Source organism: Dreissena polymorpha, chromosome 6, assembly GCF_020536995.1.
Source record: "Dreissena polymorpha isolate Duluth1 chromosome 6, UMN_Dpol_1.0, whole genome shotgun sequence".
Taxonomy (NCBI): domain Eukaryota; kingdom Metazoa; phylum Mollusca; class Bivalvia; order Myida; family Dreissenidae; genus Dreissena; species Dreissena polymorpha.
Window position 1 is genome coordinate 29,516,761 of NC_068360.1, and position 20,474 is coordinate 29,537,234.

General features: G+C 35.0%; 2 protein-coding genes across 3 annotated transcripts; one reads left to right on the forward strand and one right to left on the reverse strand.

The window, feature by feature from the left end:
- Nucleotides 1–145: 145 nt before the first annotated feature.
- Nucleotides 146–4,620, reverse strand: LOC127836420 (uncharacterized). Of its 2 annotated transcripts, none has more exons than XM_052363056.1 (7): nucleotides 4,059–4,620; nucleotides 3,146–3,229; nucleotides 2,668–2,887; nucleotides 1,988–2,059; nucleotides 1,516–1,602; nucleotides 1,050–1,200; nucleotides 146–759 (listed from the first exon to the last, which is right to left on the reverse strand). In XM_052363056.1, exons 1-7 carry the CDS (start codon nucleotides 4,175–4,177, stop codon nucleotides 203–205), a joined length of 1,290 nt encoding a protein of 429 aa, XP_052219016.1. In that variant the 5' UTR covers nucleotides 4,178–4,620; the 3' UTR covers nucleotides 146–202. The 2 variants fall into 2 exon arrangements, with proteins under 2 accessions (XP_052219016.1, XP_052219017.1); XM_052363057.1 differs by having other exon boundaries at nucleotides 560–759; nucleotides 1,512–1,602.
- An 8,003-nt stretch (nucleotides 4,621–12,623) lies between these two features.
- Nucleotides 12,624–20,210, forward strand: LOC127836426 (uncharacterized). The gene is made up of 4 exons (XM_052363065.1): nucleotides 12,624–12,739; nucleotides 17,778–17,861; nucleotides 18,556–18,618; nucleotides 19,020–20,210. Exons 1-4 carry the CDS (start codon nucleotides 12,685–12,687, stop codon nucleotides 19,187–19,189), a joined length of 372 nt encoding a protein of 123 aa, XP_052219025.1. The 5' UTR covers nucleotides 12,624–12,684; the 3' UTR covers nucleotides 19,190–20,210.
- The last annotated feature ends 264 nt before the right edge of the window (nucleotides 20,211–20,474 follow it).

Sequence of the window (20,474 nt, forward strand, 5' to 3'; positions counted from 1 at the left end):
CAATGATAAGTAAAGAACATATCAATAATAAAAACAGAAAATATCAAAACGCACAGGTTAATAAAACGACATGTATTAAACTGACACATTAAATAGAATTCTTATCCTGTTTGAGAAGAAGTGCATTTTGTTTTGACCCTAATACATGGTTCACTTTTTTGAAATGTATACTAACACAAGAATGCTAATAACTGTTGATATATTATTCAGTTTTCTTCCATGTCCATTGGTCTTCGTAAACTCTTCCCGCCGCTTCCGAAGTCCCCTGTGCCACACCTTTGCCCAGCATGGGACCTCCCTGGTGCAGATACATCACCGGCCAAACAACATACTCCAAGTAGAAGCCTCGTGCGGTGTACTCTCTAAACTTTCCTCTTTGGAATGGTCGTCGTTGAAATCTGTGATGCACTTGTAGTTTGCTCTCAAAATCTGTACATATCTCACTAAATTGAATATATACAACGTTTTCCGTAAGGCCAAGCTCCTGCATTCTCATGAGTGTCTTTTCTTCAATGTTTGTTTGAACTATGCCTCCAAGTTCCTTTGGATTGTTATTCATTTTAGTTATGCTTGATCTCCGTTCACCACGTTGTTTCTCTTCCAATATTGCTTGTTGTTGGTTCGGTTGCGTTCCATCTTTGCCAGTATTAACTTCAGGAATCGTACACGTGTTAACACCGTTTGTTCTATCTTCCTCACCAAAGGTTTTGCTTGCAGCCAATTCTGATATGGTATTGGCAAGCATGTCTTCCCAATAGCCTGCAATAATGATAACATAATCATACTTATTCGAATAATACTCGAGTCATATTTACTAGAATTTTTGCTGCTTATTTTGAGATATTCTTTATTTTTACATAACAAATAAACATAACGTTAAACGCCACCTCAATCAGCTGGAAAGAACCTTTATTATACGATGCGATCCTTCATGTATGGCGATGAACCATAGCAATTATATATGATTAATTCTAAATACTTTTAAAACGCCAACATCTATGATAAGTGCATATAAATGTGCAAGTGACCATGACAACCAGAGCGCATACCTTCGCAAGCAATGACGACTGGTCGGTCGTTTGCACACATCAGCAGACACAGTTTGACGCTCTGCATGACGTAATTCCTCAAAACATCTGACGATAACATATAATGCAATGTTTGGAAGGCACAGGCCTTCTGAAGGTGCGCCAAAAATCTCTGAATGAACAAGGACAACGAAATTAGTGAAAATATACAGTGCAGTCATATACACCAAATGCTTTCTTATTTTGTATATGACTACATTGCATTGAAACAAACCAATTTGTGTTATACTTATGTTCAAAATACTTAAGTTTTCATGGTTTAATGTATCATGTATCTCTTTCTAAATTAAATAGTTAAAAGGCATGCTCGTCGTTTGTGACACCTTGATTGACTAGTATTAAAATACGTGTTGATTGCAAAAACCATTTGTATCTTAGACAAATGCAACGTTTTGTTTTAAGCCAATAGAAGATAAAACATACGAACTTCCGAAATCCGCTTCGTCTTCTTTACTACCGCGGCTTTTCGTGAGTCTTTCAGTAGCTTACATATGTAATGTCGATTCGGCAAAGACTGAAAGACATATCAACTTTGATATGAAAGAAACAATTATAACAGATACACTTTAAATTTATGGACCTTAGGGTTTTGGTATTGTGTACTTTCGCCGCCTTTTTAAGTAAATGTTTCTAATGACGATTACGTTTTACAAAGGCATGTATTACGTGGACTACTTTGAAACGTTATTGACATTGAAGTTATAAATACTTACATCATCGAGGTACCATTCGGACATCATCTGCCACGCCTCGCCCAGCACTCCATACTTTGAAACGTTATTAACATTGAAGTTATAAATACTTACATCATCGAGGTACCATTCGGACATCATCTGCCACGCCTCGCCCAGCACTCCATACTTTGAAACGTTATTGACATTGAAGTTATAAATACTTACATCATCGAGGTACCATTCGGACATCATCTGCCACGCCTCGCCCAGCACTCCAGAACAAAAATAATATGCAGACTGAAACGAAAAGTTGTTTTTGATAATGAAACAAGGGAAGAATTTGGTTTGATAGCTATTTTTGCTATGAGATTGAAACATATTTACGTTCATTATTCACACCTATATAGTTTTCTGTAGATACATCGCTTACCCGATAGTTAATATCTTTAATTCATGGACCCTATTTCTTTGTATGTTAATAATTTTAAAACCTATTCCGTAATCGTTTAAATATGTTTGGTATTCTTTCGAAACTAAAACACTTTGTAGCGTGTAGCATTCGATAAGCACGTCAGGTTAGGGCATTCGGGTTTTTATTTTCTGTCGACATAGGTACATGTGATTAAAATTGTTTTAGACGCGCATTGATAATGTAATTATTCTTGGGATCGGCTAGCCCTTAAACCAATTTTAATCAAAATGCTTTGTTTCGACCGTTTCAAAGCGTTGATACCAGTTTTAATAAATGTATGTTGATAATTAGTGTTCTGTTATAAAAGTTGTAAATAAGAACAAGAATTATTATCCTAATGTAGTATCTCATCAGGCATTAATAGTATCTGTTCACTACAAAGAACCATTTACATAAAAACATCAGTCACACAGTGCTGTGCTTGATTTCTCACCATCACTATATCCAGCAAGACCTTAATGGTTTGCCTCTCTGAAAGAACGCTATTGATAACGGTATACGCGTCTGTCCATTCGTTGTCATAGAGTTCATTGAACATCATCGCCACGTTGGTAGGCCTGTTTGGATCACTGAGGTCGGCGATGTTTGGATCACTGAGGTCGGCGATGTTAGGATTGTTGTCCCGCAGTTTTACTGACATCATTGCGCTAAGTCTGAAAACATTTCAAATAATAGAATGTTCAAAAACAACATTTCCACGTCAAGCGTTTTTGTATTATTTGAAATAACCCCTTTTCCTCATAAAAAGATTTTAATTGAACATATCTTTACGTGCCAAAACGCATTTCAAGATACAAACACGTGTTTAAGCTAACGCAAAATGAAGTATGCCATATATATATTTATTACTGAATGCTTGATTTAACATTTATGCACGTTTGTTGCACAAAACGTATGTATTAAAATCAGACCTTGTCAACGCCACTTCCCGTTCAGCCCTCACAACTTTCAGTTCATGTTCAAGTGTATCAATCCTTCGTAAAGCTTTATTAAGTCTGAAGCATAAAACGTGTATGTTTCTTTAGCGTGTTTCAACTGCATTTTTACATTTGTAAAGTAAAACAAACTATTAAACATTGATTTTATTTATTAAAAGCCAGTGAGTATATTATGATATACACTGGTTGAAAGGCATCTTGACCGAGGCTCAACTAATGAATATCAGATCAGATTGTATGGTAAATAGTCAATAACTGTTACATTAAACGAAGTCGTATGCACAGGTTATCGTGTACTGGCTTAATACTTGCACGTTTGTTTTAAACGACGAAATGCGCAGTGAACGGTACTTAGTAAACTAACGTGATTAACGTTATTGACGCGTACCGGCTAAACGTTCTTTCTAGGGTTAAAGAACGGGTATTGACGCAAGTTATTTTGAGATAATACAAAATAAATCGGGTAAACCCGAACATTAAAGAATGTTTAAAAAAAGTGCAGTTTCTCTACCACTGCGTCAGCCATTGAAATTGTGTTAAGATCATATAATACATCCTATTAATTTCAAAATTGAAGATAACAAATAAATAATTTCACAAAACATTTTTCCTTATGTTTATTGTCTATTGAAATGTTTTAATAAAATGATACATGATTCTTTGCCATAAACCAATGACCGTATGCTATTATAAGGTTTCTCTATTTATCAATTTGCACAACTTAACCACGTATGCCAACAAACGGTATGCCATATATTACAAGTATCATAACTTAATGTAACATATCACCACAAATAATCAAGGACTTTTTATTTTGTGTTTTAACGTTTTGCAATTAAAACACCCGTTTACAGAACCTACACCCGATAACGGATAGTTGTCGCACCTTTGTTGTGTTTTTTCTCGGCTTGCTCGTGGCCTACTCCCTTGGTTTTCGGTGCAGGGACTCGTATGTTCATCTTCTTGGTGCGACACTTTTCTTTTCTTCAAATTGTGACTAGACATGGTGCTGATTAACTAAAAACTATTGCAGACTTGTACACTCACTATTAAAACACTTCTTAAAAATTTAGAATGCTTACACATACATCATGCATGTTGTTTACTACTTATGTTTTTTTTCCAATATTGAAGTGATATTTTCGTTTGTAAATAGTATAAACAGGTACAGCTAAAGGTTATATTTTGTTCAATTCTCGACCATGCAACTAGACAAATGTTCACACACAACAATATCAAAGTTAAGTTTGCTGTAATAAAGCTTTACCTCCACACACTAAATCATGATACACGTAGTTCGACACTGCTGTCCTTTCTCGCATTCATTTTAAGCTATATACATTCTTTTTGTCTAGTAGCTTATTTGTTTATTGTCGTTTACACATATTATCAGTTTTACAAGCAGTTAAATTCCTTCTTCACGTTGTATAAAACTTACACAACTGACTTTATAAAATCGAAAGAGGAAGTAGATTTGAACAAACTATTTTAGGTATACCTATAATCATCGCTACAGTGATTCGCTATATATAGTATAAATACTTATTTCTAGTCATAACATATTAACACTCTACACTCTTAACTTATAATCAGTAAAAATAGACCATGCTGTTTTAGTTAAACGTCAATAAATAACTTGCATAAAAACAACGTACAGTTTGAAATGAATTCACAATAAGATTTCTTATAATGTGGAATAAATGAACAGTCATAAGTACATATTAAATGAGTCTTCATTTGATATGCTTAGCATTTCGGATTTTTATTGTAGTCATTATCCTACCAATGAATAAGAATTATAAATGAACAACAGATAATAACTTGATAAACTGCACGTATATCAAAGAATTAATAACTATCTCCGTGAATAAACCATGTTACAGAAACCAACAAAACGTTATAATCACTAGTTAACTAAATAAAGCAAAACTAGGTTGCGAAAACTATATATACTATGATAAGAGGTCAACACGTGTAATACAAAATTCAAGGCACATAATATGACATACATATGATTACATTGTCTGATATTACCATAACGAATATAAGCATAGTTTTATATGTTTCGATGTGAGGAAACTAAACTATTAATGTCGTCATTTTAGAAAGAATTGATAACTCATGAAGCCTTGCATTGAAAAATAAACCATAAACCGATATTCATTGAACTGTATTTGTGAAACCTGGCAGTGATAACTAAACCATGTACCGATATTCATTGAACTTTATTCGTGTGTTTCGTGTTTGCTGCGCAAATCATACTTTAAGTTATTATTCAATTGATTAATAGCGCAATTCTTAATATTGAGTCTAATTTCAGTAGGGCTCAAGGTTTCACTTGTTCATCGTCGTGGCAGTCTAAATTAGCAAACTTACGTAAATAATTTTAAACAATAAAATAAAATTATTGCGTATTCATTTTATAGTTAGTATACATACAGTAAATATCTTTTTATTATCTATTTTACTTTTAGTACACAATTTAAGTAATATAGTTAGTGTATTACAGCATAGTTAAGTAGAGCATAAGTATAGTGAAAGTGTAGTAAAATGGTGATATAAATACATATTTAAAACTTGGGTCTTAACGATTAACAAGCCAAAACAACAATTAAAAAAAGTAATCAAAAAGGTATTTGTCAGATAATTGCGAAAGTAGTAATTTCATTTCTTAAAATTTACTCTCAGAGTTTATTAAGATACAGATTTCCAAGACCTTTTTTAACATTGTTAAGTGACTCAATGGAGATAATTTCAAAACTGAACTTAAAGTGTGAACATAAGTTGAGCCCGTTCAGCTGGTTAATTGAACGTACAAGTTATTGGCATTTAAATATAGGCATACACTTCATACTGTATAACAGTCGACCAATAAATAAGTTATTACTTGAAAATCGATAACACATAAATTGTTAGCAAATAAAACAAACAAGGGATAGTTCAAACGAAGGGGCAGAAGTGTATCCTCCAGCAAAGTGATTCGACATTGCGCCTCAAGTCAATCTTAACGGGTTTCCAACTTGCGTCATAAATTTATAAAGCAATGCCCGATCTTTTCACCAAAACAATCTCGCTTTCCTCAGTTACAGTCCTGTTTGAAGTCGCTGCATTTGAAAGCCTCCAATAAATTTTGAAATAAGATTTCTTTACTTTGGGCTATGTTTTAGTGACTGTTTTGCGAGCAGGGTGTTGTTGTTGATATTGAATACGACGATGACGATTATGCTGATGATGTTGTTGTTGTTGATGATAATGATGATGATGATGATGATGATGATGAAGATGAAGAAGAAGAAGAAGAAGATGATGATGATGATGATTATGATGATGATGATGACGATGATGATAATGATGATGATGACGATGATGTTGCTGCTGCTGCTGCTGCTGCTGATGATGATGATGATGAAGATGATGACGACGATAATGATGATGATGATAATAATGATGATGATGATGATGATGATGATGATGATGATGATGATGATGATGATGATGATGATGATGATGATGATGATGATGATGATGATGATGATGATAATGATGATGATAATGATGATGATGATGATGATGATGATGATGTTGTTGTTGATGAAGATGAAGATGATGATGATCATGATCATGATGATGATAATAATCATGATGATGATGATGATGACGACGATAATGATGATGATGATGATGATGATGATGATGATGATGATGATGATGATGATGATGATGATGATGATGATGATGATGATGATGATGATGATGATGATGATGATGATGATGATGATGATGATGATTTAAATATGTAATCACCATGAAGTGTAGATGTGCAACACACACATTTTACGTACGATGATCTAAACGCACCTGATGCTCTTGAACGTAGCTATTTGATGGCAAAAACGTCAATTGTAAATGTTTGTGGAGCGAACTTCTTTCACACTTTCAAGGCGAGTATATTAAGCAATTTAATTGAAACCTAAAAGAGCCACCGCCATGACATGTACATTTTCAAGAAACTTTTGTTTTCTTTTTAACAGCAAACGATGTTTAAAATGCTTTTATCCGTGTTCATGATTGGTTGCTTATCTTGACCTTTATTAACAAAAATACATTTTGTGATTTTGTTATAAAAGTGATACGTTTGCAAATAAATACAACTGTGTTTTAACCTTAGTTAAACTAATAAGAAATGAAATTATTTATGTTGAGTATTGAAGAAAAAGCTTGCTTATTGACACAGATGACGGGATGATTTGCACACAAGTTGAGTGATGGTGGTCACGTTATTGCCTTCCTGACATGATGTACCAATCCACTTACTATCAGAACGATTCAAGAAAAAACAAGATACTAATTCAAATTAACAAAAAAAAGTAGTTAGGCATTAACTGTACAAGTCGTTGATTTAGTATTTGACTCAAAACGATGACTTCCAAAGCAGTGTGTGACATGAGGTATAGACAAGTAAATAACAAATTAAAACACATATATATCTCATTTCGATGATGTTAATAGGTCAACCAATAGCACGACTTTTGTACTCATCAATACATGCGTTTCGTGCGAAAATTAATCAATCACATCGACAAATTTCATTATTGCGTAACCTCGTTTATTTTTTACTACTAATTAATGAAGTTTTCATCAATAATTCATGGTTGTCAGGATATCGACATAATTATAGTTGTTGCTAATCAATATCTTCGTGGAAAGGTTTTTTATTGCTTTTAGCATCCTATTATTGGCAATGACACGTATTGGTAAAGTCAGCCATCTTCCTCCAAAATATGAAAAGTATGAGCAGAAACAAAACTATGGATGAACACCTCGGAATAGTCAACAGGATTGAGTTGTGAAATGAATTAAGAAATCGGTCCAGAGTGAACTACTCTGTTCAAATAACGGATCAATCTTGACCATTCGTTGTCAAATGTTAACGTGCGCATATGTACGAATCATACAGAGGCCGAATTTGATGTACAAATGGTGCGTGATACAGCTCTTGTCATCAGAACATTTAAATAATATTAACAATACATTACGACTTATTTAAGACATTATAAGAGATTGTAAACAAATTAATTTTTAATCCGTATTTTACTGTTTAAAAACGATTTGGAAAAATCAAACGACACCCAAATATATGTACAATTTTATAAATCCCCGCGTGCGCCCATAAGAGCAAGGATACGTTTAGGCTTGAGTAAAAATCGGAAAACGTTTACATGCGTCATGCAGTGATTTGGTAAAAAAATGCAAGCATTTTTACGCATGTTTAAGTATTTGCACGAATGTGCACTAAAGTATGAACGCATGCTCAACGTAGGAATTATAAACAACACCGGGTACTTAATCAGCCGATTACCTATGATTGTCTTGCATCGACGTAGAAACATGATTGGGACGAAAACATTTGTGTTGGCATGTGTGCTTGCCGCTCTGCTGTGGGGTAAGAATGATAAATCCATTCATTTCATTTAAGTTGTTTTCTATATACATTATTCTATTTTATTAATCGATGGTTAGAATAATGTTGATTTACATGAACGTATATAATACAACATGTTTTCATTGATTAAATAGAGAAACATCAGCATGCAATTGTGCGTTATAAAGCATATGATTATAGAAATGTAATCAAATTATTTTACTTGTTTTATATATAGTCAGCGTCTGTTGAACGTTTACATAATTTATTCATTGACAAGGGTTGTTGCGGTTGCCAGTGTTACTTTGTGTAAAACCGCGTATATTTCACAAATGTGGTTCAATCGAATTGGTAATCGTTAATTGAACCGGCAACAGTCAGTGCGTATTTGTCTTGTTATATCGTTTATTTCTATTTGTCTAAAGAACTACATATTCTATTGATGATCATTACTTTATTTACTTTATTTATGTTAACATTTTCTTTTATCATGAATTAATATTAAACACAATTTATAAATTATATTAACCGGTTTTCGGTGGTTTCAGTTTCCAAGGTGGATGCAGCCTTCAAGTGTTACGAATGCATCGGACTTTCGGATACTGACAGCTGTTCGGACAAGTTCACTAAAAGTATGTTTTGAACGTGGAATGAATTGTTCTTTGTTTATATCCGTTATACTGTCTGGAACAAGTATTAAAAAGTAGCATATAAACATCACAATGCTGGAATGTGGCCGAAATCTCAGAACTCGTATGCGCTGACCAACCAGTTTTGCTGATTCGGCTTCATATTTTATCGCTAAATGGTAATATATACACATTTTACGAAATACGTAGGGAAGTTTTATGCATTGAGCTATTTCGACTGAAGACCACTTATAAACTAAATGATACATTGAATATTTTTCTCAGCCATAAATTTTATTTCATGTTTTGTATATAACCTACACTTGTTTTATTATGCGAAAATTGTCAATCTGCGAATAGATCCGTTAATGCTTATCTTTACCTCATCATTAAAATGAGAATTGTTCGGAACAAAATAGTGCGGGAAAATATTGCGATAGGACATCTATACCCTAATGTTTTCATATTGCAGTATCAAACCATATATATATGAGTATTCAACAAGCAATGACAATAAAGTTAGCATATTACATATTTATGATAACTTCAAATAGGCATAAAACTAACAACATTTTTTGTTGTACTACCAAATGATTAGATATTTTGGAAATACCCCGAATTGTTATGAAAGTGATTGAAAAAGACACAAAAACAAACGAAACCAAATTTCTTATTGAAAAAAGAAACAACCCAGCTTAATGATTACTTAATTCATTATTGCAGGTTCCTCTTTTTAAAGTAGTGCAGCCACATGCATGGGCTGCATGAAGACAAATGTAAACGGCGGTAAGTGTTTCAGTATTCAAGATATATAATTAAGAAAGAACCAACATATAAAGAGTATACTAATTGTGTGATAAGGATAATTAAAAGGTACACTTTTACTTACGTTTATTCGTACATGGTTATTATTTGACATCAAAAAGTGACATTCAATATGGCGTATGTCACTTACATTTATTGCATTATACATCTGAATGAAAAGAGGCCAACTTTTGAATATTTTTTTTTGTTTTTGAATTCAAGTGGTGTTGGCGAGATTTATTTATATTTAATATGGCCACAATGGTTTGCGTATTTTATTTAAAGGAACATATTTTTATATAGCCTCTGCCAATGTTGACCATTGAATGCGTTATGTTGGCGGGTGTGAGTGTTCTTTAAAGGCCTATACGTTTTGTGTTAACAGGCGTTACCAGAGTCTGCTCTCTCATTCCTCTTGGCAACAAGTGTGAGAAATCAGGTGGAACGGCAGTCTGTGTCTGTGACAGCGAGCTCTGCAACGGCTCCGATACCCTGGCTATTTCCATGACCATTCTGCTGTGCGCCACACTCGCCGTATTTTGTCCAAGTTTTAATATTTGAAAATGACACGGATATACGTACTTCTTTACTATTAATAGTTATTACATGTCTTCAAATTGTGTGTATAGAACAAGACATGGTTCGTATCATGGATATTATACATTTTTAATAAGGTGATATGCATATAGATTGTAGATGAAGGAGTCATTTTGCAATGTTTACTAGTGTGCCTATTTACTCGCTACTATGCAAGACACTTTTACTAACAGACGAAAAATACCCAAAATGACACGCGGCTCTTGGTATTTACAAACAATGTTAATTACATAACACACGTCGTTACTATCAAGAAGTGCTAAGACTTATGCTATCCATGTATTATCTATCAGTTAACAATGTTTGAATATACTTATAATTACATTATTGTATTGTATAAAATTTAGTTTGTATAACATACTAAACTAATTTAAAACAGGGAGATGTTACATAATAGCTTCCTCATGTGTTCAGATAGCCAGTCTACTATGAGCCACAAGGCTTATCAGTTTAAATAGCCAGTACACGCTCCAGCGTGGCAGTTCAATTTTACCAGTCTCTCTCTTAACAATAGTATTCACGTTCATCAAGTAGATTCATAGTTGTTGTGTGTTAATAAATATTTAGATTAGTAATATGGACTTGTTATGAATTAACACACCAACAAAACACCCATGCAAATAGTACGACACTATATACATTTATTATAATTACCCACAACAGATGGCATACATGTGCGAAAATCAGCAGAATAGGCGAACATGTTCATATAGGACATGACAAAATGAGGTTGCAACTTAAATTAGCGCAAACAAGAGACACAGACGAAACTCTCACCGGAGAAGCTTGCAGCATAAATAAATGTGTTAAATCGTCTTTAAAAGTCTGCGGGGATAGTTACACAGGCTGGGAATATTGTAACGGAATTAGTTGAGCCCGCGTCTTGTGGTCCTCACCTTTGATAAAAATGCTATGTTTAAAAGAAGAAGATAATGCTTTAAAAGTGGTTTAATCATTAAGGTAAATAAAAAATTATTTATTCAAAATGGATGAAGTCCCAATAGCAATATTTCTTAGTCGTCTGAATTGTTTGAACCTTTACACATGATATCGTCGGTCGTGGAATGGTCATTAAAAGAAAACGGAAAGCTCTCCGTTGTATTCATTTTATCTTTTTAGTGTGTATTTTTCACAAAAATGCCAAGATAAAGTGAAGCAGCTGAAATTGGTGGCAGGTAAAATCAATAGAATTGATAGTGTCATATGTTTAAGAATGTCAATAATCCAATGAAAAGCATGGATTCACGTAACAGTGTTATGCAAATACATGTGCACTACTGTTTCAGTAAATTTGTTAATCTGCCACGCATACACTGATACAGGTAAAACAAAGACTGTGTTAACAGAACAGATCATTAAACGTCCATTATTTGCCTGGGCTTCACCTGGCGACCGTATCGTGTGGTGTACACTGGCTGAACATTTCCGCTGTTAACAGGTAATTTTTGATGATAATTTAACATGTTCACAGTGTGAGATAATTTTATTTTATTATAGCATTGTATTCCAACAACCAGATACAAATATTATTATAGCAATATTATTTATTTGATTCAATCAAAATATCGTACGGGACTTAAATGTAGCAAAAGTAATTTGTTCAGCAATATTATAATTACTTGAATACTTGAATTTAGTCCTAAAGTTGTAAGGCTTTATATAGCATATATACAAACACCCTGCAACAAGGTTTTATATCGTCGCCACAGAACTGTCTTGTATCGACACCCCGCTATACAGGGAATGTCTGTATATATATATTTATATATGTCAAAAAACAGCACGAGTATTCTACTCATCGTGCGAAAACTGATTAATCACATCGACAAATTTCATTATTGCATAACCTCGTTCATTTTTTTTTACTACCAATCAATTACCAAATAATGAAGTTCTCTCAATAATTCATGGTTATCAGAATATCGATATCAAGATAGTTGTGATGTATTTACACGAATGTTCACTAAAGTATGCACGCATGCGCAACGAAAGAATAATGCTTGTACACTGAGAACTCTACCAACTGATTGCCTATGAGTGTCTAGCATCGAAGAAAAAACATGGTTGGAACTAATACATTTGTGTTGGCATACGTGCTTGCCGCTCTGCTGTGGGGTAAGAGTGATAAATCCATTCATTTCATTTAAGTTGATTTCTAAATACATTATTTTATTTAATTAATCGATGGTTAGAATAATGTTGATTTACATGAACGTAAATAATACAATATGTTTTCATTGATTAAATAGAGAAACATCAGCATGCAAATGTGCGTTATAAAGCATATGATTATAGAAATGTATTCAAATTATTATACTTGTTTTATATACAGTCAGCGTTGTTGCATAGTGTAACTAGATACAGACTATAGATAGCTGCATGCTTGAATAACCTTACTGTTACATTGTACAGTGAGCTAATAAGCCAGTCTCACTTGAGCCACCAACGTAGTAACATCATTAAAGAGTATAGCGCACATTTGTGTTTGTTACTACTAAGACTATTCACATGAGTGAAAGAACAACTACGCATAACATCAAATATGAAACATGGTGTCAGAATTTGAGTGATTTATCCACATCACATAAGTTTAAAAAATGGATTTTAGTGGCATCCAAGCTCCGCAAATGGACTGAAACTCGTCAAATTTACCCGAAGCATTCGACAAATTAGAACGTCACGTGAAACTCATGTTTAGTGGACCTTTGAAGAACAAATCAGAGGAAGAACATTTATCGTATTTCTTATTGTGGATTGGTGACAGAGGACGTGACATTCACAGCACGTGGAAAGACATTTTACCAGAAAATGCAAAGAAGATAAAAACATATTATGAACGTTTCAGAAATTACGTGCTGCCAAAGTTAAATCCGATCTTTGCCCGGTACAAGTTTTACAAACAGATGCAGGACAACGACTCCATTGATGCATATATTACACGCTTGCAACTTATTGCACAAGACTGCAACTTTCCCGAAAAGACGGACGAAACATCGGTGCAGGGTTGACACTCGATGTAGCCGTACAGACTGCGCAAAGTCTGGAGTACTCAAGGGAGCAGCTGCGCTCCATGAACAACGAAGTAGACGCGTGCCGATCCAGGCTAGTGCACCCGAGACGGATGCAACCGCATCGCCAACGACAACAACGTTGGACGACAGCTACTGATGCAGGTCCAAGTCTACATACTAAACACAAGCCGTGTTTCAACTGTGATACATTTCACAACTATGGACAATGTCCAGCAAAAGGAAAGCAGTGCCGCAAGTGCAACAAACTTAACCATTTCGCAAAGTGTTGCCGTTCTAAAAACAATAATATACACACTGTGGACAATGACACAATAAGTCATGATGTAACATCTGATGTAGATGGATTCAATATTGACACGGTAAGCATATTTTGTTCTACCGATCGTGCAAAGATTCGTCTCCCCATTGGCCCTAATGAATGTCCCATTAGTTTTACAATTGATACTGGAAGTTCAGTAAACATTCTGCCGAAGAAAGAGTTTAATGGTCTGAACATTCATTCCCCATTGGAACCCCCTACTGACATTTTGACTGCCTATACAGGTAACAGACTTCCAGTTGTAGGGAAAATCAAATTGCGATGTTCACACAAAGACAAAACTGTGAGCACGTGGTTTCATGTTGTAGATTCCCCGTCGGTACCTCTCTTAAGCTTGAGTACATCAACCGATCTAAGGTTAATTCAGCTGACATGTACTGTTGATTGCCCATCCCAAGAATTAAATAAAGAAAGTGTGTTATCAGATTACAAAGACCTCTTTGAAGGTATTGGGGTCATCCCTGGCACTTGCAAGCTTTATTTGAAGCCAGATGCTATACCAATCGTTAATCCTCCTAGGAGAGTTCCGGAAGCATTACGCAGTAGACTACACGAAGAGCTTGATCGAATGGAAAACAATGACAAAATTGCTAAGGTCAATACACCCACAGACTGGGTACATTCACTTGTAGTGGTTGAAAAGCCGAACACTGGACAGTTAAGAATATGTCTTGACCCAAAAGCACTGAATGACGCTATTCGAAGACCACATTATCCTATGCCATCACTTGACGACGTGACGTCACAGTTAGCTGAATGCAAATATTTCAGTCTATTAGGCATTATACATGCTTACTGGAGTGTAAGGCTTGACGAAGAGTCATCTTACCTGACAACATTCAGTACCCCATTTGGCAGATATCGTTATCTTCGACTTCCTTTTGGGATAACATCATCTCAGGACATTTTTGTACAGAAAATTGAGGAGATATTCGGGGACCTGACAGGTGTACGCACAATAGTTGACGACATATTAATAAGTGGACGAACAATAATTGAGCATGACAGAAATCTCACTGCTACGCTTCAACGTGCACGTAAAAATGGCATAAAATTTAATCCCGACAAATGTCGTATTGGATTGTCCGAAGTACCATTCTTTGGTCACGTGATCACGTCATCTGGACTGAAACCAGACAGTACTAAGATTGAGGCATGTGTCAATGTAGAAGCACCAAAGACACGCTGAGAACTTGAAACATTTTGGGTATGGTTACTTATCTGCAGAAATTTGCCCCAAATTTGGCTGAAATGACAAGCCCATTGAGAATGCTTTGAAAAAAGACGTTGAATTTGTATGGGATCAGCCACAATCAGATGCCTTTTTTAAAGTTAAGCAGGTCATAACACAAAGCCCAATGCTAGCTTACTTTGACCCCAAGAAGCCGGTTTACATTGAATGTGACGCTTCAATGAACGGTGTAGGTGCAGCGATCATGCAAGATGGTCAGCCAGTTGCATATACATCGAAGACATTGACACAGACAGAACGAAATTATGCAAACATTGAACGTGAAATGTTAGCTAAAGTGTTCGCATGCCGGCGTTTTCACCAGTACATATATGGCAGACATGTAATTGTTCATTCTGACCATAAGCCCTAATCTGCGATCATGAAGAAGCCATTACATGCAGCACCACATCGTTTGCAAAGGATGATGCTTAATTTGCAAAAATACGACCTTGATGTTAGACATGTGAGCGGGAAAGAAGTTCCCATCGGGGATTTCCTGTCACGACAGCCAATGTCAGAATGTTCTGAAATCGAAGGTCTTGACCTTCACGTTCACACGGTGCTCTCGAGCATGACCTATACTGACCGAAGTCTAGAAAACGTGAGAAACTTGACAAGAACTGACCTACAGATGATAGCCCTGAAACAGACTATAGTTAGAGGATGGCCAAGTTCTAGTTCAGATTGCCCTGACATGATACGCGAGTATTTCAATCACAGGGACGAACTTTCGACAGCCGATGTCCTAATTTTTAGAGGGCAGACACTGGTCATTCTCAAGAGACTCCAACCACACATGTTAGAACAAGTTCATTTAGGTCACATGGGCATTGAAAAAAGCACACAACGAGCCAAAGGCGTTATGTTCTGGCCAGGAATGTGCAAGCAAATTACTGAGTACATAATTAGCTGTACAATTTGCTTATCGCATAGAAACTCAAACCAAAAAGAACCCCATGAAATTCCACAGGGTCCATGGCAGGTGGTTGCCACAGACATGTTCCATTTTGATGGAAATGACTCTTGGCTCGTAGTAGACTACTACAGCAGATACTTTGAAATAGACAAACTTCCGGACATGCTGTCCACAACAGTTGTCAGAAAACTGAAGTCACGCTTCAGTACCCATGGCATTCCGATGCGTATTTTCAGTGACAACGGACCTCAGTATACATCGGACGTATTTCGAAATTTTGTCAAATCATGGCATATTGAGCATGTCACATCTAGTCCACATTATCCAAAGTCAAACGGACTTGCTGAACGGACAGTACAAACTGTAAAAAGACTGCTACAAAAAGCAAAAGACAGTGGCCATGAACCATACTTAGCCTTGCTAGAGTATAAGAACACTCCTCTCTCAGATTGCAATCGGTCACCCGTGCAGTTGCTGATGAGTAGGAGAATAAGTTCAATTATGCCTACAACGGTTACCCAGTTTCTACCAAAGGTCGTTAACCCAGACTTTGTCCGATCTCCAATACAAACTTCCAAAAATAAACAGAAATACAATTATGACAAAACCGCAAAACCGCTCCCCAGATTACATTTGAATGAAACTGTGAGGTTCCAGATAGGAAAACTCTGGAAACCAGCTAAGGTTATCGAAATACACAATGCTAACTCTTACATAATACAAACACCTTCTGGTCAGGTTTACAGGATAAATTGCCGCTACCTCATCAGAACCAATGAGGATTTCCCAGAGATATCAGATTTTACACCTGATGTTTTGGCAAGAAATAATTCAAGCACTGTTAAACAGGTCAAACAACCAACAAACAATAGTGCATTGAATATTCAACATCCCTCTGTACCTGTAGATAAGCCCATTTACCCTTATCAGACACGATCAGGTAGAATAGTGCAGCCGAGTCAGCGATACGCAGAAAATGAATGGATTAAGTAAATTTTCAGAATGTTGTTGATGTTTATGTTACATTGATCAAAACATCAAAATATTAATATTAACATAAATATGATTAATTGTTAATATGTTATAACAAACTTTCATTGAAGACAAATTTTAATCTTAACAAAACAAAGGGGATGTTGCAAAGTGTAACTAGATACAGACTATAGATAGCTGCATGCTTGAATAACCTTACTATTACATTGTTCAGTGAGCTGATAAGTCAGTCTCACTTGAGCCACCAACGTAGTAACATCATTAAAGAGTATAGCGCACATTTGTGTTTGTTACTACTAAGACTATTCACATGAGTGAAAGAACAACTACGCATAACATCAAATATGAAACAAGCGTCTGTTGAACGACTTACATAAGTTATTCATTGACAAGGAGTGTTGCGGTTGCCAGTGTTACTTTGTGTAAAACCGTGTATATTTCACAAATGTAGTTCAATCGAATTGGTAATCGTTAATTGAACCGGCAACAGTCAGTGCGTATTTGTTTTGTTATATCGTTTATTTCTATTTGTCTAAAGAACAACATATTCTATTGATGATCATTACTTTATTTACTTTATTTATGTAAACATTTTCTTTTATCATGAGTAAATGTTTAACTATTTACAAATTATATTGACCGGTTTTCGGTGTTTTCAGTTTGCAAGGTGGATGCAGCCTTCAAGTGTTACGAATGCATCGGACTTTCGGATAGTGACAGCTGTTCGGACAAGTTCACTAAACGTATGTTTTGAACGTGGAATGAATTGTTCTTTGTTTATATCCGTTATACTGTCTGGAACAAGTATTAAACAGTAGCACATAAACATCACAATGCTGGAATGTGGCCGAAATCTCAGAGTTCGTATGCGCTGACCAACCGGTTTTGCTGATTCGCTAAACGGTAATATATACACATTTTACGAAATACGTAGGGAAGTTTTATGCATTGAGCAATTTCGACTGAAGACCACTTATAAACTAAATAATACATTGAATATTTTTCTCAGTCATACATTTTATTTCATGTTTTGTATATAACCTACACTTGTTTTGTTATGCGAAAATTGTCAATCTGCGAATAGATCCGTTAATGCGTATCTTTACCTCATCATTAAATTGAGTATTGTTCGGAACAAAATAGTGCGGGAAAACATTGCGATAGGACATTTATACTTATATATTGCAGTATCAAACCATATATATGAATATTCGACAAGCAATATCAATAAAGTTAGCATATTACATATTTATGATAACTTCAAATAGGCATAAAACTAACAACATTTTTTGTTGTACTACCAAATGATTAGATATTTTGGAAATACCCCGAATTGTTATGAAAGTGATTGTAAAAGACACAAAAACAAACGAAACCAAATTTCTTATTGAAAAAAGAAACAACCCAGCTTAATGATTACTTAATTCATTAATGCAGGTTCCTCTTTGGAAAGTAGTGCAGCCACATGCATGTGCTGCATGAAGACAATTGTAAACGGCGGTAAGTGTTTCAGTATTCAAGATATATAATTAAGAAAGAACCAACATATAAAGAGTATACTAATTGTGTGATAAGGATAATTAAAAGGTACACTTTCACTTACGTTTATTCGTACTTGGTTATTATTTAACATCAAAAAGTGACATTCAATATGGCGTATTTCACTTACATTTATTGCATTATACATCTGAATGAAAAGAGGCCAACTTTTGAATATTTTGTTGTTTTTAAATTCAAGTGGTGTTGGCGAGATTTAGTTATATTTAATTTGGTCACAATGGTTTGCGTATTTTATTTAAAGGAACATGTTTTTATATAGCCTCTGCCAATGTTGACCATTGAATGCGTTATGTTGGCGGGTGTGAGTGTTCTTTAAAGGTCTATACGTTTTGTGTTAACAGTCGTTACCAGAGTCTGCTCTCTCATTCCTCTTGGCAACAAGTGTGAGAAATCAGGTGGAACGGCAGTCTGTGTCTGTGACAGCGAGCTCTGCAACGGCTCCGATACCCTGGCTATTTCCATGACCCTCCTGCTGTGCGCCATGCTCGCCGTATTTTTTTCCAAGTTTTAATATTTGAAAATGACACGGATATACGTACTTCTATACTATTAATAGTTATTACATGTATTCAAATTGTGTATATAAAACAAGACATGGTTCGTATGATGGATATTATGCATGTTTAATAAGGTAATATGCATATAGATTGTAGATAAAGGAGTCATTTTGGAATGTTTACTAGTTTGCCTATTTACTCGCTTCTATGCAAGACACTTTTACTTACAGACGAAAAATACCCAAAATGACACGCGGCTCTTGGTATTTACAAACAATGTTAATTACATAACACACGTCGTAACTATCAAGAAGTTTAATTACACATGTATTTGCATAACAATGTTACGTGAATCCATGCTTTTCATTGGATTATTGACATTCTTAAACATATGATACTATCAATTCCATTGTTTTTACCTGCCACCAATTTCAGCTGCTAATCTTTATCTTGGCATTTTTGTGAAAAATACAGACTAAAAAGATAAAATGAATACAACGGAGAGCTTTCCGTTTTCTTTTAATGACCATTTCACGACCGACGATATCATGTGTAAAGGTTCAAACAATTCAGACGACTAAGAGATATTGCTATTGGAACTTCATCCATTTTGAATATTTTTTTTTATTTACCTTAATGATTAAACCACTTTTAAAGAATTATCTTCTTCTTTTAAACGTAGCTTTATTGTCAAAGGTGAAGTCCACACGACACGGGCTCAACTAATTCCGTTACAATATTCACAGCCCGTGTAACTCTCTCCGCAGACTTTTAAAGACGATTTAGGCAAATGTATTTATGCTGCAAGCTTCGGACGGTGAGATGTTCGTCTGTGTCTTATGTTTGCGCTAATTTAAGTTGCAACCTCATTTTGTCATGTCCTATATGAACATGTTCGCCTATTTTGCTGATTTTCGCACATGTATGCCATCTGTTGTGGGTAATTATAATAAATGTTTATAGTGTCGTACTATTTGCATGGGTATTTTATTGCCTGTTATGAATGTACAACTTATTCTTAAACGTTATGCCTTTTTCTGTAGTTGGTTGTTTATAAGTTTATAAATTAGCTTATTAATTAGTATTACCCTGTACCTGTATACCCACTGTGTTTACTGTTTTCCTAAAATATGTTTACAGTATATTGTGTATTTTATGTGCTTTACGATTAGCTAACTCTGTTGCAAACCTTTAAATAACTTACACATTTGCTGCTAATTTTTTTTAATGAATTTCGTGATAAGGTATTTGATTACATCTGAAAGGGCATGATTATATGCTCACCAAGTCACCAACACA